General features: G+C 38.8%; 1 protein-coding gene across 1 annotated transcript in view; it reads left to right on the top strand.

Moving 5' to 3' along the window:
- Nucleotides 1–18466, top strand: part of NYAP2 (neuronal tyrosine-phosphorylated phosphoinositide-3-kinase adaptor 2) — a 258653-nt gene extending 240187 nt beyond the window's left edge. The window contains exon 6 of the mRNA XM_011984979.1: nucleotides 18333–18466. Within this exon, the coding sequence (XP_011840369.1) occupies nucleotides 18333–18466 (134 nt within the window). The remainder of the gene's footprint in view (nucleotides 1–18332) is intronic.
- The last annotated feature ends 9235 nt before the right edge of the window (nucleotides 18467–27701 follow it).

Below are 27701 nucleotides of genomic sequence, written 5' to 3'. Positions count from 1 at the left end.
ACTACCTTAAAGATTGAAGAGATCACAAAGACCTTAAGGGGTTATTCAAAGGCTCAAAAGTGGAGACCCTGGAAGATGTGGCAAAATGGGGGCCATTTACAATAAACAACAGAGCTGGGATTCAGGAATGGAACTGCAGTTGAACTCAAGAGCACAGTCTTTGAATACTGAATTTCTTTCAGTTGATTTATAAGAAAGATGATTTTCTCTTGAAATTTCTAAAACATATTTCCTGTACTTTACTTGATAACACTGAAATGACTGGCTCACTTTACTGATAAACTTCCTGACAGCAATAACTCAAAGTCATTTATGCTTCAGCTTTCATATCCAAGAAGACTCCCATGCACACAAGTTTAGAGAGGTGATAAACAGGCAAGCCATGCAGAATTGGGCAGCAGGACTGCGAGCTGAAGAGCAGTACTCATGATGGTCCTTCCTGGTAGACCATAATAAATCAGCATAGTTTTCTTTTTTTAGTGTGTAAGTAAATCATGCTTGGCAACAATATTAATGAATTAATATTTTGGTGTCAATTATTTGATGAAATAACAAAACACTGCTATGACCCACTTTATCTTTAGAGAAGAGATCTAGTAAATCTCACTGTGTAGGTTATGATGAGGATTAAATTAAAAAATGCATGGAAATGCTTGGTACAAAGCCGGTTTATAATAGCTAGTAGACAAACGTTTATTCTGTTACCATTCAATTTTACTGGAAAAATACCTGTCTTTTTCTAGGACCAAGACTAGATGTTTTCTTTTGAAAATCAGCACATTGCAAATCATAAGACATTTCTTTAGCAAAACATAATATAAGTGGTTATGAGGCTACTGTTAGTGCAACAATGTATGCTTCATAACTTGTTCATTTTTCAACCAAGATTTCTGGCCAGTGTGATGACCCTTTTTGGATTTCCCTGAGTCTGCATGTATAGATGGAATTTGGAGGAAGAATGAGGTGCAGGCCTTAAGACTCAGTTGCTGCATTGTACACAGTTATCAAAGAAGTAATCCTAATCTCTCACAATGCTTCTGTTCTGCTTAGAAGCAATGAATAGGATTTAAAACCAGGTTGTCAAGGATGTGGGAATCACAAGAAATATTGATGTCTGCAAATGTGTACATCTTCTCTAATAAATATCCAACCTGAGATTCATTCATCTGTTCCTTTAGTCATTTATTCCCTTTGTGTTTATTTTCTAACTAAAATTTCTTCAACATCTACTTTGTGTTGTGCAGGGGATGGGGAGGACAGAGATATATATATAATATACCCTAGACTCATATTCTAGCAGGTAAATCAGAAAATAAAACAACTGATTATTCCAAAGAGTGTTATAAGTAAGCCAAGCACAACTGGCCAAAGGGAAGGCCATTCAAACAAGTTTCCTGGAGAATGTGACAGTAAATTCGATACTAGCATGATGAGTAGGAGCCAGGTAAATAAGAGAGGATAGAGTGTTTCCTGCAGCTCACTCAGGAGTGTGGATAAAAACTTTGCTTTTAGAACCTGGTTAATATTCAACTTTTTAATATATCTGCATAATTTCTAAGCTGTGCCTTCTTTTCTTTCTTTCATTTCTTCATGTGGCCCAGCTCCTTCAGGACGCCAAGGTTGATCCTAATGGTCCTAATTATTCCCCTCTCCCTGTATTCATGCCCTTGGTAATGTGCTTTCATAGCTCTTTATCAAGAAGTAAAGTCAATTTCGCATCCCTTGAATCTGGACTGGCCTTGAGTCTTGCATTGACCAACAGAGTGACATGGAAGTGACCATGTGTCAGTTCTGAGCGTTGGCCTCATGAGGTGTGAATGCTTTCATTGTTCTTTTCTAACCCTGCCACCACCATGTGAACAAGCCAGGGCTCGCCTGTTGGAGGATGAAATACAATAGAGGAGAACCCCCCAAAATGTGAGAAAGCACAGCATGGAATAGCAGAACCATCTACTTGACCCACATTTGACTACAGATGGCATGAGTGAGCCTGACTGAGACCAGAAAAACCACCCAACAGACCCATAGACTCATGAGCAAAACTCAATGAGTGTCATTTTAAGACACTGAGTTTGGGTGTGGCGTGACACAGATACCATGATCTGTTTGTATTTTGCTATTTGTCTTCCAGGTGAAAATGCTTTATTGCTTTATTATTATTAGGTAATAGTATAGTAGTATAATGACAGGTAAGTAGAGTATACTCATTGACAAAAAGTAAAAGTAAAAAATGAACCTCTACTTGCCCGCCTTTTCCTTTACCATCTCACTTTAGGAAATATTTATTGTGTTAAACCATCATGTTTTCATAGTTTAGGGACTGAGTTTTTATTATGCAACAGGAACAGCAAACCGATCTGATGGAGTTTGGGTATTCATTGTAATTTAGACTTCGCTGTAGGCTATTCTCTAACTTCCTGCTTGGCTCCACTTCAGCCCTGGGCAGCTGTGAACTTCCAAAGCTACGACCCTCAAGGCTGCCTTTCTGTGCAGTCAGATCATGCACCAGAATACAATTCTCCACATCTGTTCTCCTTTCCAGTTCTAATTGGGTGCTTGGTGACTTCCCGGGGGAACATTAACCAGGTTCTGCTGCCTGGTTCTGTTCACTGCTTTCTCACTCTGCAGTTTCATTCTCCCTTTCTAAATTTGAGGAGCAAATGTGTAACAGAATTCTCATTTGGAGGGACCTGGGAGAGTACTGTAAGCTGTATCCCCAAGAGTCCCACTTTTATTTCTCTGTGGAAAACTGTGACTTCTGCTGGCTAGAATGTGTGTTTATCAGAGAAAGTTTTATTTGGATTTCTCCTGATACTGGTAGTATGGCTTTGAGAAACAACGAGAAAAGGAGAACTGGGAGGGAGTTAACCATTTAAAATGGTCAAAGCCTGTCTTTCTAGAGTTTGAATGTAAACAAACAGGGTACAAAATGCAAAAGGCTAATTACAAAATAATAGAAGATAATGACTCTCACATTCCAAGGCAAAAAGCTTGACTGCACAAACAGAGCTTGCAAAGGAGATGATCAAAATGAATACTGTTGTCCTTAACTGAACTCTCATTTCTAGCCTAGTAAAGTAGTTAGAGGCTGAGAGAGACAGAGACTAAATATTAGAGAGAATTTCAGATAGACTCTGTGTGTGGAGGTGTGTGTGTGTGTGAGAGAGAGAGAGACAGAGACAGAGACACAGAGAGAGAGAGAGAGAGAGAGAGAGAGAGAGAGAGAGAGAGATGTGTCCATCCCAATAGAAGAGGGGTGAGAAGTGTCTCCCCCAGTGGAAAGTCAAATAAGATACTTAAATGGAACCACTTAGAAAACTTGATATTGTTTCTAACAGTTTGAGGTACAGGGTAGAAGAAAAAAGCACAAGACTGGGTGAACGGTCTATGACCACAGAGAAAGTTGCTTAGCAAGTAACTGTTTGGCCGCTGATGGTGGGTTAAAGATGTGTATAAAGTGTGTTTTCTATGGATCAGATTTGGTCCTGGAGAGGAGCCTTGGAGGTGGCCTAGATCATGAGAGTGCCCGGGGCAGCCAGGACTCTCAGGACGTGTTTCAAGGTGCCCTACAGGATATCCAGTTACCCCCGAAAGACATAGAGTGAACAACCATGATGTCTCCAGGTGAGAGATGGCCAACCAATCCGAGGAGTCCTTCAGGGACCCTGGAAAGCACCCCAAGAAGACAGAGCTTCAGTGTCAAACACCTTCCCCAGTGAGATGGGGAGAGATGCTAGCCCGTGCCAGGCCCTTGAAGAACCTTTCCTTCCCCCATCTCTCCTGCTCTCTCCTGTTTCTGCCCAGATGAGAGCAGGCATTGTGGGGACCAAGTTGGGAACAGAGATGGAAGAACAGGGAGAGGAGGCCGAGACAGAGGCCATCTCTTCTGTTTGCCAGGAGGTGTCCGAAAGTGGGCCAAGGGAGAAGTGTTTCCTTGAGATAATGTTCATAGTTTTGATTAATATAAGTAACTGGGCACTTAAACTATTACTTCAATAAGACTTTTTGTAACTTAAAGAAACGGAAAGATTTTTAATCATCAAAGTGAAAAAAAAAAGTCCTGGGACTCAGTAGGGAGTTTCTCTAAAGCACAAGAAAGACCTTCGCTCCCCTAGAACAGGTTGGTACAGCTCTGGCTTCTGGGGAGAAAAAAATAAAACAGTTTTCTGATGCATGTAAGATCCTGTATGTTCAAACAAACAGTTAAATTGACAAGTTTAAAGAGAACAGACTCGAGTATAATTTTTAAAAATTGCTTTAATGTTATAGCAGATTATATGTAACCTGAGTTGTGGAATTTAAGTTTATTACCTTTGTGGGTTATCTGTGACCTGTTTAAAAGAATGCCTTATTTTTATTATCCCAAAACTTTTAAAATGCCTTTATATGTACTTTCTCATTTGTCCTTCACAAAAACCTGTGCATAAGTGGGCTGGTATCATTATCTGACATTTTTTTTCTTTTTCTTTTTCTTTTTTGGTGATAAAACTGAGGCTCAAGAGAAATCAAGTCAATTGCCCAGATTCACTGATAAGTTGTAGACTTAAACAAAGAAATGAACTTTGGGTTTCTGACTCCTACTACAGCTCTCTTCCCATGATTTAATTAGGCTGGGTTTCTCTATTTCCACCTCTGTGCTCCCAGGTTTATTCATTTATTCACATTCACTTATTCATTCTTTCATTTATTCGTCTATTTTATTCAATATAAAATTACCAACCATTGGGTACATGCCAGTGAGGGAGACAGCCATTACAGTAATGACAAAAGTTTAAAACTGTAATTACAATCGGTGATGAAAGGAGAGTGACAGGGCGCTTCCTTTAGAGTGTGTTTCAAGGCATCCTAATAACCTGGGGCCTGAGCTCTCAAGGTGAATTAGGAGGAAGAGCAATCAAGGAAGAGGACGTAGGAGATGCCAGAACCCTGTGACGCCATGACCCACATAATTGAGGAGCTAAAAGGAGGAGAGAGAAGAAGCTGAGAACCTGACAAGGGTGAGGGTGAGCCAGTCACATCCATGACTTGGGTCTTACCTGAAAATGACAGGAAGCCATTTACGGATTTTTAACTCAGAGCTTATGTAATCACATATACAGAGACAGCTAATTTATGATCATCCTAAACCAAGGGAAACCGATTTATGAAGATCAACATGAACAGGCTGCCCCAAATAACCTACCTTATAAATCCGAAGGAGAACTGTTATCTCTGCTCTCGAATGAGATTTCACCTTTCCTACAGCTCATTGAGAGGTGTTTTTAACTGATTGTTGGTATCTATAAAAATTAATTATTGAGCACCTGAGCAGCCATGTTACACATGTGTTTTTGTTGTTTTTTCAAACATCAGCAACATTGTGTATGCTTGTCTTTCTTTGGTCCAGTCGTTTACTCACTCTTGTGAGAACACTATGAGGTGACGAAAGGATGACCCCTGCCTTCAAGGAGCTTATTTGTGCCTATGATCTCAGTTGATTTTATACAGCAAGGGGTCCTTAGTGCTTCTGATTCCATAAAACGGGGAACTAGTCCAAGTCTTTGCTGTTTAGCATTTTGTAACATTTCATCAAACTCTTTGTGTTCTTGTTCTCATTTTTTTTTTTCGAGGAAGGTAGTTAGCTAAAGTTACGGGACCAGCCTAGAGTCAAGGAATTTGCTGATATTAACTGATGTGTGTGTACATATATAAAGCCATGAGGCTACTTACGGGTTTTAAACATAAGTTTCATATGACTAGATTTGCACAGTCAGCTAATTACCTATTACCATATTTTATATATGCATTATATTCATACACACACATATTTCCCCTTTAACTTGGTTTCTGCTAAACACATGCATAGAATATGATACTGTATACTATATAGATACCCTGAACACTGCTAGAAAAAAATACAACTTGATAGTAATTTCGTTCTCAATAGAGAAATTCTGAATTCCAACTATTCTCTGATTCTTTTGGGGAAAATAATTAGGTAGAAACCATTCAGATAATGCGGAAAGTGCCTTTCCTTGCCTTGCCTCTCAATACAAGATTAATTCTGCTTGAGAACCACGATGACAGTGTGCTGGCTCCAGTTTTGACTGTAGCATCAGTGACTGGTGTCTGTCACTGCAGGGCGGTGGCTCCACCCTGTGCCATCTCCTCGTGGAGTCCGCCCTGACATTGCTCCTAGAATGCAGCTGTTGGCTTCCTTTGGAAAGGCCCTGTGGAGATGCTGCAGCAACAGTGTTCACAAAGAATGCCCTTTCTGTTGCTGTGAAAAGCCACAAAAGACATAAAATAGAAGACTCTGTCTGACTTATGCTAGGCATTTACAGAGACTAGTCTGGAAGTTTTGTAATCGGCCCGGAATAGGTAATAAATAATATGTTTATTGCCATCTACTGTCCAACATAGGAACTGCAATCCCTCAAACACACACACACACACACACACACACACACACACACACGCACACACACACACAATTTTTTTTTTTTTCCTTGGTTATGAAGCACTCAGTTGAAAACTGGTCAATGCAGCCTGGGCACGGTGGCTCATGTCTGTAATCCCAGCACTTTGGGAGGCCAAGGTGGGCGGATCACAAGGTCAGGAGTTCAAGACCAGCCTGGCCAACATGGTGAAACCCTGTCTCTATTAAAAATACAAAAACTAACTGGGCACATGCCTGTAATCCCAGCTACTTGGGAGGCTGAGACAGGAGAATTGCTTGAACCAGGATCCGGGAGGCAGAGGTTGCAGTGAGCCGAGATAGCGCCGCTGGACTCCTCCAGCCTGGGCTACAGAGCGAAACTCCATCTCGAAAAATAAAAAAGAGAAAACTGATCAATGTATTTTAGTTTTTTTTCCTGGAAACATGGGGAAGGTGAAGAGATGGAGAAACATGGCTTTTTATCCATGTGAAACATACAAATCCTCTTTTAGAGTGGCCTCATTCTTTAAAATATTGTTTAGAATAATTCAGTCAATAAATGCTTAATGAGTCCTTATTAAGGATCAGTTATCATATTACTCAGGGAAATAGTCTGAGGAAAGAGACATGGTTCCTGCTTTCAAAGAGCATGGAGTTTAGTAGAGGAGGAAAGGGAAGGAAGGACCAAGTGTACCAGGTGGAGTGAAGTAGCATGATTAAAATCCTACAGTAAGAGAAAGCAGGGAGCTTAGGATAACCTGATGCAGTGTGCTGGGGGCAAGACTACTGATGAGGCTGGTTGTATAAACTAAGCTGTGTGTACCAGTGTGAGGAAGTGGTGTGTAATTTATTATAAGCAGGGAACCTAAAAGATCAGATTGACCCCCGAGTAATAAAAACCACTAACATTTCTTGCGATTTTAGTACATGCTTTTTGCCATGGAAAAACCTTAACATTTATTATCTAATTTAATTCTTACAGCAATCCTGTGAACTAGGTACCATTATTTCTCCCATTTTATCTGTGAACAAACAAGTGTCGAGAGGTCAAGCAAATTTCTCCTGGTCGTTCAGCTAGGAGGTGATGAGAGTTTAGCAGACCTTGTGAAAAGATATACCTCTTTCTCAAAAGCTCCAGCAGAAGTATGAAAGCCACTCTCATTGACTGACTTGGGTCACATGTCCATCCCTGTACCAGTCAATGAGACCAAGGGGATAGAATGATTGATTGGACAGACTTGAGTCATGTGACCAATTCTAGAGCTAGAGTTGAAGTCAGCTCTTACTACAGAATCATAAGAACTAAGATAATTGGTGATCCTGTTCTCTGAAGAAAAATCAAATTACTATTGCAGAAAAAGAGGAAATGGATTTTAGACAGAGAAAATGACAAATGACCATTACCCCTCGTACATTTTTATTTTTAAATAAATTTTTATGGGTGTTTAAAAACTATTTACCACCAAAATTTTATCAACAGCGTTAGAACATTTTAACAAATAGCAAACTTGAGTTATGCATAATTCTGTCAACATTGTTACTACAAAACAAATACACAGACAAACAAAAACAAAAATGCTGACCAGAAAAGAGTAAAAGAAATAGCCCTTAATAAACTAGCTCATGATTAATCAAGAGTGACTTTGAGGTATTTTAACAAATTTCATTTATTAGACTCAAAGAATCAATGAGTAGAACCTTGAAATTTGCTTCTTGTTATAGATGATAAAAAATCCCCTGAGAGTTCGTATAACTTCCCTCAGGTCTCATGGGCAGAAAACAGTGTTTCTTGGATTTTGCCATAGAGATTTTTCCAGGAAAGCATTTCGTAACTGGTGATTCCCAAATCCCTTGAAATTTTCAAAGGATTTTGCATGTTCCTTGCGCTTAAACATGACATTTTCCTATGTTTTATTGATTTAAAATACACAACTGGCAAATTAATTGTATAAAAAGTTACCTTTTTAATAGAGCTCTTTGGGGACAGACTGTGTAAAGCAATGATTCTCAAACTCTGGCCTCAGGACACCTTTTGTTCTTAAAATTACTGAAAGCCCCAGAGACTTTCCTTTATAAGAATTAAGTATAATAATATCTATCATATTACAAATTAAAATTGGAAACTTAAAATATTATCTAATAATTAAAAATTTAAAAAGAAACCCATAGTATATTAACATAAATAACATTTTTCTCAAAAAAAAAACTGTATTTTCTAAAACTATAACAAATGGTGAACAGGTTGAATTCGTTTTACATTTGCGAGAGTCTTTTTAATGTCTGATTCAAGAGAACGTAGATAGCATTTCTTATCTTTTTTGGATTCAATCTATTGTAATATTTTGCTTTGGTTAAATATATCATAAAAATCTGTCCTTATACAGATGTGTAGTTGAAAAGGGAGAAATACTTAAATAGCTTGTTTATATAATTGTGGATATTCTTTTTTAATACCATTCCAGAACTAAATGAATAGTAATTTCTTAAAGGTTAGTGGCAATGTTAGCTGTATATCAATAAACTCACCATGCTGTCTTACATTTAAATCTATTGCTCTATCTTGAACTGTAAAATGCAGTGTTTTACCCCTCATGATTTATAACATCGTGCATTTAGAAAATAGCAGTTCATTAAGTCATATGGATCTTCCATGTGTTGACACATTTTGTTATAAAAATCAATATATCACATATGTTAATATCACTAGTGATCTCATAAAACCAGCCTTTAAGTATTAGGATAATCTCAAGCTCACAGTGATGGGTAACAACTTTTTCAAAATTTTAATTTGTGCTTGAAAGCTCAAATTTATTATTGTCGACAGATGCTGTCAGTTGCCTTCTTTGAAGAAATAGACTAACTCCATTCATTTTCAAAAAAAGTATCTGCCAAGTATCCAAGTCTATTTGTTAGTAGAAAACACTTACTAGTATAGTTTAGTGCTGCTCCTTTGATGTGTGAAAGTGGCAGCCAATTTATCCATTGCTTTGAGATTTTCAGTGTATTTGTCAATACAGTAAAAAAGCTAATAACATCTTAATATTTTTATGAAACAGTTTTGACCTTATGCTCTGTCCCCCAAAGCATCTTAGAGACCCGCAGAACTTCTGCTATAAAGTGAACAAGCATAACCGCTACTGGAGATCAGGTTGAAGTTCTCTGCCATGGAGGATTTGAGTGGGTACAGTCTTAGATTAGGCTTATTCATAGCCAGACATTGCTTAGTTTATATCTATAATTGTCAGTTGGTTCAAGGCAAAAGTATAAGGAACATGGCCATTGTAATAGAACATAGTAATGAGGACCATCAATGTTATAATAACTGGTCACACTTTCTCTCAAAATGTTTGCTCTTTAATAAAGTACAAAATTCAATGGTATAAAGAGGAAATACCATTAGTATTATATCCAGTTTTGATTTTCACCTATTAAGAGTAAAGACTTGCCACATCGCAAGGTGGGTTATCTGCAAAATGTAACCTTGGCATTTCCTTTTTATCATTTTATTACTTAGAAGCAAAATATAATGTATTTTTAAATAGGTCAAGTGATTCTTGTCATGCATTCATTTATAACATCAGGTGACAAAACGATTTTGTTTGTTTGTATATTGTATTTTTGATGCCATAAAACAAAGTGAAATGTCTGTCTTCATGGGAATATGTATTTGATCCTTTACAACTATGATACGACTTTTTGAGTTTATATTGAAGCTGATGGATTTTCCTTACATAATGATTTTTAAAATAATTAAGGAGCATGATTGACCTGTTAAATGGAAATTATGTTGTTTATTCATATATACTTTAATTCACTTTTAATGTGAAAAAAGTATTATTTGAAAATAAAAGCACATTTTCATATTCAGCTAAAGTGATGAATATCCCAGGGTGTTTTTGAAATTATATATTATTATGAAAGAGGCTGTCAAATAAAAAAATGTTAATGCTTCACTACACTATGTTGCCTTGGATGAAACCAGCTATGCATTGCAGCATCTTGAGCCTCCCTGTGTTTTGTGTAGTATGATTTATATGCTCTGTATGTAAAAGATGGAAGACAAGGAATGTAATTGGTACATTGGATCATGAGCTGCCACCACATTGCCACCTTACTTTTCTCTGGGTTTCAGGTCTTCAGCAGAATTCTAGTGTTCCCAAAAAGAGATATCAATTATTCCAAAATCAATAGTTTTACTATTCAACCCGTCTGTCCTAAATAACACTAGGACCTCAGTCCATGGCTACAGGATCCCAGGCATCATTCACAGCTATGCAAATCTCAGCTGTCTCCCCAGAGGAAAACTCCTTGAAAAGCTGAGGGGTGGGGATGGGGGAGCACAGAGAGAGAGAGAGAGAGAGAGAGAGAGAGAGAGAGAGAAGCTACTCCCAAGATAGATTCTTGCATCCTGTTTTCTTTCTTTTCTCCACGGTCACAAAATGATCATGGCAGTTATCAGATTAGTTTTATCTTTTCATCTCCATAGTCACTATGCCTAGGTCTACCACCTTTTCAGAGATCTATAAAATATTTAATATTTTTTAAAAATCATAGCACCAAAATTCCAAAACTGCCACATTCACATTGTTTAAATCAGTAAAAAAGTGTGACATAGTTCAACGTAATTGTTAAATTTAGTATTAAAGCAATTCCATTCGATTTTGAAATAATCTCTAGACTACATTGTCAAATCCTGTAAGGATTCCTGAGTGTGCACAATTACTGTTTAGAAGTCATAGCCAATCGTAATTAATTGGATTATTCACAGTCTAACAATTTCAAAAAAAATTCAAATTATATTCAGGAAAAAAATTACGTTTAGTGTAGGACACAAGGGCATCTTACTATGTTCACCTTGATGTGTGATGGGAGCCTCAAACGAAGTGTTCAGAATGCTGGAAAATTTTAATACAGTCCTGGCAAAACTGCCCCTTTGGATTCAGGTGTCAGTTTATCTCAAATAGCACATGTGTTTAAAAAAAAAAAACAAAAAAACTCTTTTCCAGAAATTAGAGTTTGCAATGGGCATACGTTGGCATATTAAATAAATAAATAAATTTTTAAAAGCCACTCTGTGACTTCTATGTAACCCAAATCATTGATTAGAAACTTTCAGCATTATTAGCTACTTGGGGGAATCATTATGTCTTTGCTAGTACAGCAAAAATGTTATGTATTGAAAAAAAATGGAAAAAGCATGTGTCCTCAGAATTTGACTGATTTTATTTCTTTAATGCTAGATGAAATTGTTCTTTCGTGTATGAAAATACACCAATCTTATATGGTTATGCAAATACAGTGGTTGAGAATGGTCATTTATCTTTTTTTCTGGAAACAAATAGAGCTCCAATACTCACAGTAATAGCAGCAGACGCTGTGGAGATGATCCTATAACAATACTAATAACATAATACTGAACAAAAATTCAATTTTCCTTAAGGGAAAGATGAGAAATGATTATCTTAAAAAAAAGAGCAATGAAAGTTTATATCTATTAAGAATAAAAAGAAAGGCCAGGCGCGGTTGCTCATGCCTGTAATCCCAACACTTTGGGAGGCTGAGGTGGGCAGACCTCCTGAGGTCAGGGGTTTGAGACCAGGTTGGCTAACGTGATGAAACCTTGTCTCTACTAAAAATACAGAAGATTAGCTGGCCATGGTGGCAAGCACCTGTAGTCCCAGCTTCTCTGGAGGCTGAGGCAAGAGAATTGCTTGAACCCAGAAGGCGGAGGTTGCAGTGAGCTGAGATCACATCACTGCACTCCAGCCTGGGCAGGAAACAAAACAAAACAAAACAAAAACTGTGTTCCTCCCTTCCTCTCTCCTCCTCTCCTTCCTTCTGTCCTTTCCCTTCTTTTTTCTTCTGTCTTCCTTTTCCTTCCTTTCTGTTTCCCTCCTCCAGCTCCTCTCTCTCTCTCTCTCTCTCTGAATCAACCTCTTTCTCATTTTTTTCTCATTCTCTTTACACTTGATCTTCAGTAAAATGCACAAGTGAGTCAACTTTTACTTCTAGGATGATACTAGAAGAGTTCTCAAAGGAAAATTTTCCTTGGACATAGGAAGAACAAGTGCCTTCTAGTTAATAATTAATCTCTCAATTGTGTGAATTTTCCTTGGGGTAGGAAAGCTCTGTCTTAGATTTCTTTGCAGGCATGTGCCCATTGTTTGTAGACCCCAAAATTCTTGGCAATTATCTGTCAAAATTCCAGATCAAAACTTATTGTTTCCAGGGTCATGGCTCCTTAGCCTCACTGTTCAAGTCTCAAAGAGCATTGCATTTCCAAAGGTAGGTGAGCCAAACATTGCACTTTGATGTTACAGGCCTAAAGGGTCTCTGAGAGGCTTGATTATAATTCGAATCTTTTCTAGAATTTTCAAGATTGTTTCAGATAATTCTTTTGGTCAAAGGTAGGTGAGCTGAACAATTGGACTTTGATGTCATAGGCCTAAAGGATCTCTGAAAGGCTTGGTTATAATTAGAATCTTTTCTAGAATTTTCATGATTGCTTCAGATAATTCTTTTGGTCAAAGAAACCTTGGTGGATGCAACCTCGTAAGGATTTGTTTCATCATCCGTCTCAGAAACACCACAGGAAATTCCAAATATATTTAGGTTAAGAATCATGTGAAACTGAAAGAAGAGCCAAAATAAGTGAGATAAACAAAAATCTCACCATTTAAAAAATGTTCCTGCTGGCTGGGCACAGTGGTTCATGCCTGTAATCCTAGCACTTTGGGATGCCAAGGCGGGCAGATGACCTGGGGTCGGGAGTTCCAGACCAGCCTGACCAACATGGAGAAAACCTGTCTCTACTAAAAATACAAAATTATCCAGGCGTGGTGATGCCTGCCTGTAATCCCAGCTACTCAGGAGGCTGAGACAGGAGAATCGCTTGAACCTGGGAGGCAGAGGTTGTGGTGGGCCAAGATTGTGCCTTTGCACTCCAGCCTGGGCAACAAGAGCAGAACTCCATCTCAAAAAACAAACAAACAAAAAACCAAACGTGCCATGTGATACCATTAAGCAGCAGTGTTATGGAGTGTGTGTGTGTGTGTATCTGCCTGTGTATGTGTGTGTACATTATGAATATATGGTAATGATCCTCATCTGTCGCTGCATGTGGAGTCATATTCTATGCTGGGATCGAACATTAGACCACTGGGTGATCTGACTCTAGAACTAGCCCACACAGGGTGCTTCACTAGTAGTTTGATTTGCCATGTTCAGTGGGTGGTTAGTGGTTTATATTGCAGTGCCTAAGGGGACTTGATGAACCTAGACATGATCTGGACTGGCATGCTATGGGGGTAAAGCAAGATGTTTCCAGGTCAGGGTGAAATTGGGAGTTTGCTTGAATTTTGGTGAGGCATAGTCTGTGCATTGGAGATAATGTTGTCTACAATGGAAACAGGTTAAGTTGGTCTGACCAGAAACCCACAAAAGGGGAAATTAATCTTTAGGTACCTTAGGTGATATATAAGCCTTTTATCTGGTTAGATAATCTTTTTTCATCAGATGATAATATCTTCAACATAAACTGGAAAAAATCTCTATAGCAAATAATTCTTATTCTCATCCTTTTCTAGGAAAAAAAAATACTGAATTTTCTCATTCCATGTGACCACATGTGGTAAGCTAGTCATGGCATGTATGGAAATATTGGCTTATTATGGAAGCATGTCAACCAGGGTTCTGATGGATGCTTTGCTTATTGTTTTATATAATGAAGGATGATTCCTTTAGGTATGCAAGGATTGAGGCATCCTGGGAAATGAGGTTAATTTTTAAGTTACCAGGATATTATATCTATGTCATCATATGATACACTTGTGTTTAAACAGCCTCAGAGAGAATCCAGTGGTATTTTCAAGAATGGGTGGGCAGACATTAAACACCCGCACAAAATCAAGGGAGAATTTTCAAATGCCATACCTCCTCTGTAGGAGCCCAGAGGGTCACATCCCCTCTAACTGGAATTGCTGCCTTAATAAGTAGGGGAGAGAGGCTTGAAGCTAGGTCTTATAACATATTCTTTGTTACATCATGACCTCCTTGCTTTGAGGAGTTGCAGTGACCTTTACTAGGTTAATCTGAGTATCTTCAGTGAAAGAATAATACATAATAATAGAATGCTTACTAGGTGGTTCCCACCAGCAAAAATGCTGAAAACCACAGCAAGCAGTGCAAATGCTATCTAAGTGATAAGGCAGTTCAGAAGAGAGAAAGAAGAAAACAAGACCACAGGATGCTTTATAATAAAAGTACACTTTGAAGCAGGTCTTAGAAAATGGTAAGATATGGTTTGATTGAAGTCCATGCTTGGCAACAACTTGAGGTGAAAGATGGAAGAATCAAAAGTGGATACCAAGAGGGTAGACCAAATTATATATATATATATATGTATATGTGTGTGTGTGTGTGTGTGTGTGTATATATATTTGTATATATAGGGGTGTGTGTGTGTGTGTGTGTGTATATATATATAAGATTTATTTTTTTTGAGATGGAGTTTTGCTCTTGTTGCCCAGGACGGAATGCAATCGCATGGTTTTGGTTCAGTGCAACCTCTGCCTCCTGGGTTCAAGTGATTCTCCTGCCTCAGCCTCCTGAGTAACTGGGATTACCAGCATCCACCACCACACCCAACTAATTTTTGTATTTTTAGTAGAGACAGGGTTTCACCATGTTGGCTAGCCTTGTCTCGAACTCCTGACCTCAGGTGATCTGCCCGCCTTGGCCTCCCAAAGTGCTGGGATTACAGGTATGAGTCACTGCACCGGGCCCAAATCGTATATATTTTAGGAAGCAAGAAGCAGTGGAAAATAGAGTGGATCTGATCAGGTGGAGCCAGGTCACAGAGGACCTCTGGAAATTAGGCAATTGAACGTTTTTTAACAAGATGAGTGGCCTATGGTAATCTAGGAAACACAGTCTGCATCGTGTCCAAGTCAGATTTGAGCAGAGAGATTATGGGGAGGTTTCTGAGATGAGTTGAGGTAACTACAGGAGCCATGGCAAGGAGGAAAAAAAAGCAAATTCCAACAGGGTTAAATTTACAGAGAGAGGAAAAGAAAGCTCTGAACTGAAAAAGGACAAGATCTGGACCCTAAGCCTTTAGGAAAATGGAGGTGATGTTTTTACTATACATAGGAAAAGTAGAAGGAAGATCCAAGATATTGAGAAGAAGCTAGAACTTGGTTTGCATCCTGAGACAATGAAGACAGCCTAGTGACCAGGAAGCACAGGGGCTCAAAATCAAACAGGAGCATGGGAAGGGGACAGAGCTATGGAAACCTGCATGTGACTCCAAGGGAAAACACTATATTTGAAACCATGAGAATGTTGATATTCTTAAGAGAGACGGTGCGGAGGAAAAAGGCCAAGCAAGGCACAAGTTGGTAAAGCTAAAAGGACATGACACTGGGTTGAGAGTGAGGTGAAGGAATGCATATCACAGATGGAAAGGGAGTCATTTTCCAGAAAGAGAATGTGGTCGACTTGATTAAAAGTAGAAGGAGGAATAGAGGTAAGGGTCACCATGCACATACATGTGCAAGTGCGTGTGTACGTGTGTGTGTGTAGGGGATGAGAGCCAGCATTCACTAAAAGCACTTGTTATGTGTCTGGTGTTTTTCTATGAATTTTGCATGTAATTCAGTTTATCTGTTTACTTAGCACTAGTTCAACTCTTCTCCACTACCCTGGAAACCAGGATATTTCACTATTACTATTTCATTATAATATGCAAGCAATAAATTCTGAAATACTTTTGACTCTGGATCAGTCAGAAAGTAAGTCTGTGGATCTAGTATCCTTCCCACTTCAGATTTTGCTGCCCATTCAGTCCTGTTGGCAGGTGTTAATTACTGCAGCTTCTTCAGGGTCTCTCCTTGCCCTGCTCCCTAGAACACAGTGGATACTCTGATAAATGATACTACGGCACTCTCTACTTCTTCCTTCTAACATATTTCCTAATTTTCAGCAAATGATTTTAGATTTAATGTCTCTCCCCTGAGAATACATAAACGTCATTAGAATATGGAGTCTCCAACTCCTGGGCTCAAGTGATCCACCCGCATCAGCCCCACAAAGTGTTGAGATTATAGACGTAAGCCATCGTGACCGGCCCATCATTTATTGTTTAATGCCTATGTTTACTGCATAGACTGTGCACTCCCTATTGCATATTGCAGATTGCACTATTGCCATAAGGTAATACTGGGATTTTGGTCACTACTCTCTGGCAAGTTCCTGGCACATAGTAGGCATAGAATACATAGATGACGAATGTTGAGTAAGTGACTAAATTCATTTTATTTGAGAAGAACTAAAACTTAAATAATGAAAACAATTGTCTAAGATCATACACCTAGCAGAGTCAGATTCAAAATTAGCTCTAAGTCCAAACCTTGTTTATTGTCTTTTATTGTTTTCCTCTAAATCAGAAGTACAGAGAAAATACTATTTGATTTGCCAAGAAAGAAAACTATTAGTTCCCTTAGGAGAATAATTTTAATAGGTGAAGCACTGTTGAATAGGTGGAAACAGGACTGAGAGAGGAAAGGTGCATATGGGTGAGAGTGTATGAGTCTGTGTGTAAGTAGGCGTAAGCTTACTCATTCTGTGTGTCTGCATGTTGTGTCTGAGAGGGGTTGGGAGTGGAGGAGTGGAAGGCAATTGATGGAAACTGAAGTTGGCAGTGAACCATTCATGCAATGCAGATATAGTCAATGCTTTTCTCTGAAGTGCGATTCATATAGAAATGGCATAAGGATAGTGCACCTCCCCAGCGTGAGCAACACATTTTCTTTTCTTCCAACAGAACTGAGCACATTCTGGTTCTCTGGCACCTGTGTCAGTTCTCAGTACCATAGTTATGTCATATCATTTAAAACGAGTTGTTCGATGAGTTTAATTTTTAGGTCAAGTTTATAAAGAAAGACTTTTTGAAAAGCACTTGTTTATTTATTAGGCAAAGACTGAACTTGGAGAACCTTAGGTTTCTAATTTGTAAGTTGAGGGTATTGATAGCTAACTCTGTAGCTCCAAAGAGAGTTCTTAGGATTAGAGAGAATTTAGGTGTAATTCCTCACAGAAGCTGGAATGCACTAAGCACTCAAAAACCAACAGCTCACATTGAAGTTTGTGATAAAATACAAATGTCCATTTTTCTTTCTATGACTTCTTTTTCCTTTATCAAATATCTTCAAATACGACTTTAAATTCATCATCTCTACCTCCCATATATCCTGTAATTTCTGGATGAAGGGGACTCTTTCAGTCCTCAAATTGTAACCTCTAAAGCATCCTGTCAGTGGCCTAGGCAGCTAATTTGGGCTCCTCAAATTAGAGAAGAGGTAGGAGAAAGCTTTTTAAGTTGGAAAAATAATATTATGAAAGATAGCAAAAGTCTTGGAAGACAGTTATAAAATTTAATGCAAATCAAGATAAGTTGAAGAAATGTTACATTGAAAACATGATGATAGCATTCATGGAAGGAAGGAAAGCAGAACATTTGGAGAAGGGAGATAAGACATTTTAGGACACAGAAATCCTAGGGACCAAAGCTAAAAGTGAACACTCAAAATAGTCATGATACTTGCTTGTTCCCCTAATGGGTTGTTGTTGCTCCAGGGATGACTCCACAGAAACCAACCCGAAGTGGGGTAAAATGTGCAAGGGCACAAGGCCTGTGCTTCTGAGATTTGTTCCCCAGAAGCTGATCTGGGAATAAAGCTCCTTTTAGAGTCAACTGTTATGAAAGGGTTTTATCTCCCGCTAATGATTAGCAAACATCAGGAGCATTTTGTATATTCCAAGAATAACTAACAAAACAAACAGGAAGACTGAAAAGCCGCTTCATTATTTCAGATGTCAGTCAGCTAATATCGTGTCTTTTCCCCCTTGTTTCCAGAGCCTAAAGTAAGCTGCAAATTAGGCCGGTCTGCGTCGACGTCAGGTGTGCCTCCTCCATCAGTCGCTCCTCTCAGGCAAACCAGTGACCTGCAACAGAGCCAGGTACCATCATCGTTAGCCAATCGTGATTGACTTCCTGTGATGCAACTTGCCAAATGCTTCCCACCTCTGTCTGTCCTGTTGCTGTAGACAACTTTCGCATTTGCTTTTGTTTTTCTATGTGTGTATGGGTTGGGGGACGCGGGGAATGAGCTCTGGCAGTCTGTGTTTTCATTTGAAAAAGAATGTCTTTCTTCCTTGTGATTGGTGGTGAAACTTTCTTTGCTGTTTGTTACCAAATCGTTTTTGTCTCTGGTTTCCATCATTCTGTAATATAAATGTTGTAAACTTGTACTATACGTATTGGCTTAGTGGTTATTTTTTAAATCCTTTCTCCCTTTCATGTTTTGTGTACTTTTACATTGTCTCTGAAAATTTATCAATATTTGATAAATTTATCTACTTTGTTTTATGTAGATTTCTTTTTAAATGTTTTGTCCACAACACTTGCACAGATGTTGTCAATGAATCTGTACATATTTCTTAGCTCTTATCCTATTATACTGTAATGTTTCTGGTGGTTTTATTTTTGTTTAGCTTGGAGCATGACTGTAAGACACTGTTGAATATTGATGTCCTTATGAATATTCATACCCCGATTCATTTGGATTGAGTATGGCAGCTAGTCTTTCTTCTTTCTTAGTCTATAGAGACAAATTGACTGGCCAGATAATCTAGATATTTAACAAAAACTACAGATTATTAATAAGGCAACCTTTAAATAAATGACTTTTCTCTCTTATACCGACAATATCAGAAATGTTCTCAGAAAGGGAATGTAAGTGCTCATGCATGGTAAATGAGATCTCAATTATCACTTGGAGAAATGAGACAAGAAATAAAGGCATACACTGAAATATCATTTAATACCTTACAGTATAATATATTGCTGTGATGTTTGTTTGGGTACGTGGTTGTGGATGCGGAATTAGTATGGGGAAAAAATCACTACACATAAATGTCCTATCTTTAGCTCACCCAATAGGAATTCAATACATTGACTTAATTTGTGAGGTTTAATTGTTGTTACTGTTAAGTATTATGGGTGTTAAGTAGGGTGGTGTCATTCTGGAGTGGTTTCTCTCTGCTTCCTAGCTTTAATCTTTGCATTCATGGAACTCCTCTGAAATAGTAACTTATAAAACACTGATGATACCTCCAAGGGAACTGCCCATTACTGATGAGCAAATTATATATTCATCTATTATTTTAAATGTCAGGCTATTTTAAAAACATAACTAAGTAGAATAATTGCGTTTTTCTCTAATGAGAGACATTGTGCCTCTTCGTATTTTTGTCTGACTTAAATATGCAAAAGAGTTGATTTATAAATATATGAGGTATCTGCAAATACAAGAAATGAGATGCTTCTCTCAAGGGTATCTCAAGTACCATTTAGAATTTCTTGTGTCTTAATTTAAAATGTAAATGCCTTTATATAAATGTTAAATGCCTTTATAACTAAATGTACCAACTCAAACACTTTTTGGATATAAAAGAAGTAGAAACAGTAAGACACTGAATAAAATAAATAAGCTAAGCTGCCAACTTAGCTGATTAAAGCTGTTCCAAAAATATTGTACTTACCAACATTTAAAGCTTAAAATCATTGGGTACTGAAAGAAGATAAGTTTAGCTAATTGGCAGAGGATTGCACTAATACAATCAAGTTTTCGAGTTTAAGACCCTTGCTAGTATATTATCTTCAATATCTCAGAGAGGTTTTGTATTATTTGTTTTGTTTTGCTTTTCTCCTAATTGTCTTTATAGCTGTTTCACCCTAAGCCCCTTCAAACTCTCAGTGAAAGTAGGTTCCTGGGATAGACTTCCAGAATAGAAACAAGGTATACCCTTTGTGCCTTTGCATTATCAACTCTTTGCTCACCTGATGGGAAGTTCTTCATTTTTCAAAATGTAGCAAGGGAGAAAGTCCAAGATGCCTTTATATGCTGTTGTTTCCTTACCTGCTGATAGAGATTCTGACACACAGTCAAATCATACATGGGCTGTCAGAGCTATAAATTAGAAGGCTGGCTTCTGGGTTTCTCCTCTGTGGCTTATGGCCAGTTGTAGTATACATGCATTCCTACACTCTAGAGATGAAGTGGTAAGCAGAGCTCATGTGAACATTGCTCTGAGCTCCTCTGACTTAGCATTCAACTTAGGTCAACAAATACTTATTGGCCAGGCACGGTGGCTCATGCCTATAATCCCAGCACTTTGGGAGGCAGAGGTGGGTGGATCACAAGGTCAGGAGATCGAGACCATCCTGGCTAACATGGTGAAACCCCATCTCTACTAAAAATACAAAAAATTAGCCGGGCGTGGTGGCGGGTGCCTGTAGTCCCAGCTACTCAGGAGGCTCAGGCAGGAGAATGTGGTGAACCTGGGAGGCAGAGCCTGCAGTTAGCTGAGATCATGCCACTGCACTCCAGCCTGGGTGACAGAGCAAGACTCCATCTCAAAAAAAAAAAAATTAAAAATTAAAAGTCCTTTTCTCACCTAATTCCCATGCCCTCAACCATAGTCTTGACTAAGATGTCTCTTTTAATTACAACCAGGATGGCACTTCCCTGTGCTCAGGCATGTAAGACAACGGTGAAAAAACATGTAAAACTGTTGAATCTAACAGTGACTACTCATACCTAAACAAGGATAGGGAACACCTAGCATTATCAAACAAAAAATCCCTCTGGTCACTTTTTAAGCAGTTTTTACAACACCAAGACTCCTGGTAGTTATTAAAACCCAGAATTCTTAATAGGAGATTAGTAGACTTCTTACTAGGAAAATCACTGGAATCCACATGATCTATTTAAAACAAACAAAAGGCCAGGTGCGGTGGCTCACACCTGTAATCCCAACACTTTGGGAGGCCGAGGCAGGTGGATCACCTGACGTTAGGAGTTTGAGACCAGTCTGGCCAATATGGTGAAACCCCATCTGTACTAAAAATACAAAAAATTAGCTGGACGTGTTGGCACATACCTGTAAACTGCAGCTACTTGGGAGGCTGAGGCAGGAGGATCGCTTGAACCTGGGAGGCAGAGGTTGCAGTGAGCTGAGATTGTGCCACTGCATTCCAGCCTGGGCAACAGAGTGAGACTCCATCTCAAAAAAATAAAATAAAAAATAAATAAAACAAACAAAATCAGTCACTCACCTCTAAATAATTCTAGTGGTGCTTGTCTATGGAGGAATCTGACCTTACGAAGGCTGTGACAGTCCAGCCACATTATGGGGCATTACCCTCCATACAGAAAGATCTGTGTTACTTCTCAGATTGTTGTTCTCATCCCATCTCTATTCAGTTTTCTTGGTCCTCGTTTGTCACTCACCGTTTCATGTCATGGTTGGAGCTGTCTAAGAATTGTTGCAGGTGGAGTTAGGTGGAAGGGCTTGACATTACTCCAGCAGAGATTCACAGAGGTGACCAAAGTGACTGGTCCCCATTCTCCATGGACCTGGGGCCAATAGTGACAGCCCCCCACCAGAGTTTGTGTATAAACAAAGGGGAAGGTATGTTTGCTTGCCTTTGCAATTAGTTTTAGCTTCAGGTGACTATAGCGGACACAAGATCTGTAGAAATGTATAATTGTATCTGACTGGAACTTCAAAATATGTAAGAGAAAATGGGAAACTCTGGAAAAAAGTGTGAGTTCTAAAGCATTTAGAGTTTGCCCGGAAAGACATATTATTCTCTGACACTCAGAGAGATAAAAATAAGGTTTTATTCTTTCTTAATTTGCTCCTGAGTAAATAGACTAGACGTGGGGCAATTAGGCACATTTTCTTGGAACTTCCTTGTAATGCAGGCATGTTTCTGCATTTACCTTCATAGAAATCTTTGGAAATCAGACTGAATTTTTGTGCCTACCATTAGAAAGTTAATTTATTTTCTTAGTTAATAAAGTCAAACTGCACAGGAGTCATGTATTAAACTTGGAGCACGTTACTTTCTCTTTTGTATCCTCTGTAATAGAGTAGAAAGCCGTGTACTCAGAAGAAAGAGATGTGAATGCTCTTAGACACAGCAGATGATGATGATGTTCATGTGATTCCTCCATCTCTGGCTGATCTCAGCCTCCTTCTTCAGTGGCTCCATTGGAGACAGTGCCATCTATACTCTTGCTGCACAGGGGATGCTATAGCAGCTGATGTACAGGCCATATCAAACCATGCTTTCCTGCAAGAATGGAGCAGCTAAGATGTGTCTCCAAACAGAACTGCAGCTCTCCTTGGAAAAATGTTCCCAAGACATGTTTGAATTCGTTTTTCTAGGAAGGAAGGACGTGGGAGCCACAGCCTCCACTAACACACACACACACACACACATATACATACACACAAACACAATCACACTCACATTCACTCACAAACACATATTTTTTTTAATAGCAGATTCTCATGTCAAGGAATTACAAAGCTAAGAGTGACCCAAGTGTCGAACTGAAACCTCAACTTCTTCAGAGGCTTGTCACTCTAAACTGAATTATCTCTGATCATCCTTGATTTGGAGGAGGGAGGTAAGAAAAGGTCACCTGTAATTTCCTCTGGACACACATTCCAAAGTTTGACAGACCAAATCTCTTTAGAAACCTACACAGAGTGCTTAGAAACCACGTAGGGCTTTGCCTCTGAAGCCATGATCTCTGTGGGTCCTGTGTGTGATGATACCTGTGTCCTCACCACCCAGGACAAAACTTGCCCAACCCAGTCCCTTCTGTATACTTAATAGCTGTTATCCAGGCGAGTAAGCACCGTTCCTTTCAACTTGCCCCTTCAGGATTACTTAGCAAATGCTTACTTCTTTTCATAGCAGCCCCCTGGCCTCTCACCAAGCTCCTAACATCCCCTTTGCTTGACGACCTTGCTGGAGAATGAGAGCCTGCCACGGCTGCCTCTGGAGCAGAGGCGGGTTTCTCTCTTTCCATGGGCTCTACAGGTGTGTCATTACACCAGCATTGGCCGGCATTCCTGGATAATGGAACATGTCAGGGGGTCCATAGCTTGATGCATATCTAGAGTGTATTTCTGAACATGCTCAGATGCCGGAATTGTTTTCTACAGACTTGAAAAAAGAAGATAGAGAACCCAAAGATAGGGATGTGGGGTTAGTACATGTGAAGACTAGGGTGAAGGACTTAGGTGAATTTCTTTGCGAGGACTGTGCTTAGTTCAGAGGTCTTCCGCCAATGCCCAGCACAAAGTGGGGCCCTCAGTCACCATTTGTTGACTTACTCAGCATCTCTCTCTATAAACATCTTCCTGTATATATGCTTCAAAATTTTTTTTCTCAATTTGATTTCGTTCCTGTTCTTTAGTCCTTAATATTTCCAAAGCAGGGTCTGTGAGTTCTGAGCTTTCGTTGAACTTTCCAGATAGGACATTTGCACATGAAACATGCCTAGGAGCCTGGAGAGTGTGAGAAAGGCTAACAATAAGGGGAGGCAGGAGAGTAAGGCCTAGAGTGTGAAATCAGAAATCTAATTCTTTTTTTTTTTTTTCGGAGATGGAGTTTCACTCTTGTTGCCTAGGCTGGCATGTAATGGTGCGATCTCAGCTCATTGCAACCTCTGCCTCCAGGTTCAAACGATTCTCCTGCTTCAGCCTCCTGAGTAGCTGAGATTACAGGTGTCTGCCACCACACCTGGCTAATTTTTTTTTGTATTTTTAGTAGAGACGGGGTTTCACCATGTTGGCCAGGCTGGTCTCAAATTTCTGACCTCATGATCTACCTGCCTCAGCGTCCCAAAGTGCTGGGATTACAGGCGTGAGCCACTGCGCCCAGCCAGAAATCTAATTTCATCTCCTGGGTGCCCACCGCAACTCTAAATAATGTAATCTTAAAGGCTGCAAAGCTGCATCCTCATTTAATTTTTGCCTTCAATAGGATCAAGCAGAAAAACAAAAACAAGTCCTAAGGGCAATATGGGAAATTTCTTTCAATTTTGCTGTGAACCTAAAACTGCTCTTAAAAAAAAAAAAAAAAAAAGGAAAAGAAAAGTAAAAACAAAACCCAAAACACCATAAAATGTAAGAGTAGAAAAACTTCAAAAATATTTTCTCTTTAGAATTCTCAGACTACTATGAGCACGGAGATGACTTGTTTTGCCAAAGTCATGCATGCTTTAATTTAGCCCCTTGTCCTATAGACCAAGGACATTTTATCTGATCAGTTGGATACAATTTCAAGTCTTTCCTTCTTTGAGACTAACGTTCTACAGTGGACAGGAGTAAGCAGTGCTGGGAATGAGAGAGCCACAGAATATGTAATGGGAGAGCATGTGCCACCCTGACTCTGTGTGACCAAAGGCCTCTTCTCTATCATCTGTTGCTCAAGTGTTGGACAAATGTGTTTTCTTTCTGTTTTTGTTTTTGTTTTTTTTTTCCCCTGAGATTCTGTGATATTCCAGATTCTCCTATCAGACCTGAACTGGGAACATGTTTTCCATGCCATTTGTACATTTATACAGCTGATTTGATTCTATGCTCATGATTACATCACATGATGGAAATGGAAGAAAAGCAGAAACAACACACAGAACAGAACCAGCAAAATCTGAACTCATTAATACACAGCTTCTCACCACCACACGGCTTCTATCAGGCTGTGTGATACATCTTAAAATTGGCTCTTATTATTCGCTTCCTTCTGCATACATGTCAATCTTACATATATTTCCAAACATGAAAAACCCTAAGGGGAGGACCTGGAACACCCTCACTAAGTTCACAGTACAACATCAGAATCATGTTTGAGAAGCGTTCCTCTGTACTAACTTTAAATTGTAAAATAAAGTGCTATGTTAACAAAGATTATGTTACAAAGAAATTATGCTTATTTGTTATAAAAATGATATTTACCAAAGAATTTGGATCTAGCCCTGTGAAATGTGGAATAAATTCATATTACAAATAAGAACGTCAGTGGCTAAGTTGATCTGTTACCAAGTATTATAGCATAGTTGCATTAAAACAATACAAGTGCAAAAAATATATAAAAAGCATTATCGTATGTGTGCTTTCTACAGTCCTGTCAGATTGTTTTATAAAAATGTTAGGTTTAGTTCTTTGTGGCGCTCTCTATAAACTTGAATTAATGTCATATCTAAGGCAGAAAATAAAATTTGTTATTACTTTTAAATGGCAGCTGAATCAAGGAATATGTAAAATGAAATGTTGGAATTATTTCCTTTCTACCTTAATACAAAGAATTCAGAGGGTGGTAACTCTTTACAACTGAGCCGCAGTATGGGCTAAGTAACTTACATATTATTTAGCCATTACATGCTTATTAAGTTTTACATACTTTATGCAGCAGAATATTTGGGGGTCACTTTTTAAAGTCCGGAAGTTCCATGATCAGTGTCTCAGTAACTCCATTATAGAGTGCAATAAAACAAAACAAGCTCATGTCTGCCACCAACAACCTTGTCATTTATTCTGTCAGAGCAAGGAGGATATAATAAGCAAGAAGATGTTCTCAAAAAAGTCTTGAGCCAATTGACAAATAAGGGTGGGGATTGGGCCCAGTGGACCCTGAGGGTGCCTGTTATCTGACTCTGCTGTCCCTGATACCTGTGCGTGTCCCTCTCTTCAGCATCCAAGGTTAGAGTTATCAACTAAACCACCAAAGCTACAGGTGTGAAGTAGCAGAAGTACGTACTCCAGCATCCTTTACCGTCTGGGAGGGACAAAATGTTATTCAAGGTTCTTAGGTGAAGTTTGCATAATGAACATTATGTGCCATTTATTGTCACCTCTGATGTGCTTACCATGTGCCAGGACTGGGCTCAGAGCACGCCTGCATTATTGGATGTGTGTTCCCTACAGTCCTCATTGATGGGTACTATTATTATCCCACATCACAATCAAAGATACCGAAGTGAGTGAGGCTACATACCTCATCCAAGGTTTTGTATTTATTAAATGTCAAAGGCTATGCTATTAACCACTCAAAAACCTGAGATTTACCACTGAAAAACCTAAGACAGACAAGAACCTGAGATTTACAGGAAGTAAAGATTTATTAGAATGCTAGCTCTACCGGTTAGTGGCTGTGAGATCTGGAATATGTTGGTGAATCTTTCTGAGTCTGGGGAGGTTGTTGAGGATTAACGTGATAACATAGGTGTCTAAAGTCCTAGATAGACATTACTCATTGGAAAAATACTAATTCTTTCTCCTTTTCCTAACAGCTTTTCCTCTTTCCAAAAGATTCAACTTTTCTGCTTGCTGGAAAATTCTAAAGAGGAAAGTAGTTCAGTCGGTGGTATTCCAAAGGCAGTAGTCACTGAAGGAATGCTTAGCCCACCCCACTATCACCCACCTGGTATAGAACTGCTAGTGCATGGTGATAAGAAAAAGCAGACAGATTTCTAGTTGGTTCTATCACTGGTTTTAAGTTCTCCATAGACCCTGCGTCTCATTATTGCCTGCACCTGAGGCAAATTGATTCCCCCCACGTTGTTCTTGGTACCCCACTCGAGCCGATTATATTCATTACTCCTTCTTTCATAATTACAAAATTAGATACTCAGTTATTTACCATGTAATAGGGAGTTTAGGTCTGGCATTTCTTCTTACCTTGTAGGTCTCATATATGGGTTGGAGGCAAAGTAAGTAGAAATTGTCTACAGGTAGCATTTCAGAACTGTCAGCTCTCCTGCCCCCAATACTACTTACTCACCTCTTCAAATTAAGGTGTGAGTAAATACAATGAAAACATTAAGTCTATAGAGGAAGTTATTATCTTCTAGGGTCTGGACAGCAGGTATTAGAGACACAGGACACATTTTTTTTTTTTTTTGCCAACCTCAGCATTTACTTAAATATTCCCCATACCAGTTTTAAATGCCCCTTTTTTTAATGCCTGCAAGCATTCACATTATAAAATATATCGATTTAACTATTAAAATGAATGTCTGGCCTCAGACGGGGCGGGCCAACCCAGGGCCTGTGGAAAAGTAGCATAACACTAGGTGGATACATGGCGCCACCTAGCGTCTGAAGTGCACTTTGCAATCTATACTTGGCTTTCAAAAATTGAACCAAACATAACTGTTTTATGACAGAGAAGATGTATGTGTTGTTCGGGATAATAAGCAAAATGCCTCTAGAAATCTATGACAAAATCTTTTGATGATGTTTGTTTTGAATTTTTTTTCATTACTTTAATCTTGCAATTTTAGGTTCTCTAACTTTTAAGTAGTATGCCTTTAAAAATAATACTTTAAGGAGGGGAAAAAAATGAATCACACATAGT

This window comes from Mandrillus leucophaeus, unplaced genomic scaffold (assembly GCF_000951045.1).
Source record: "Mandrillus leucophaeus isolate KB7577 unplaced genomic scaffold, Mleu.le_1.0 Scaffold277, whole genome shotgun sequence".
Lineage (NCBI taxonomy): Eukaryota > Metazoa > Chordata > Mammalia > Primates > Cercopithecidae > Mandrillus > Mandrillus leucophaeus.
Note: the sequence above shows the minus strand (reverse complement) of the source record. Positions and strands in the feature narration are given on the sequence as shown.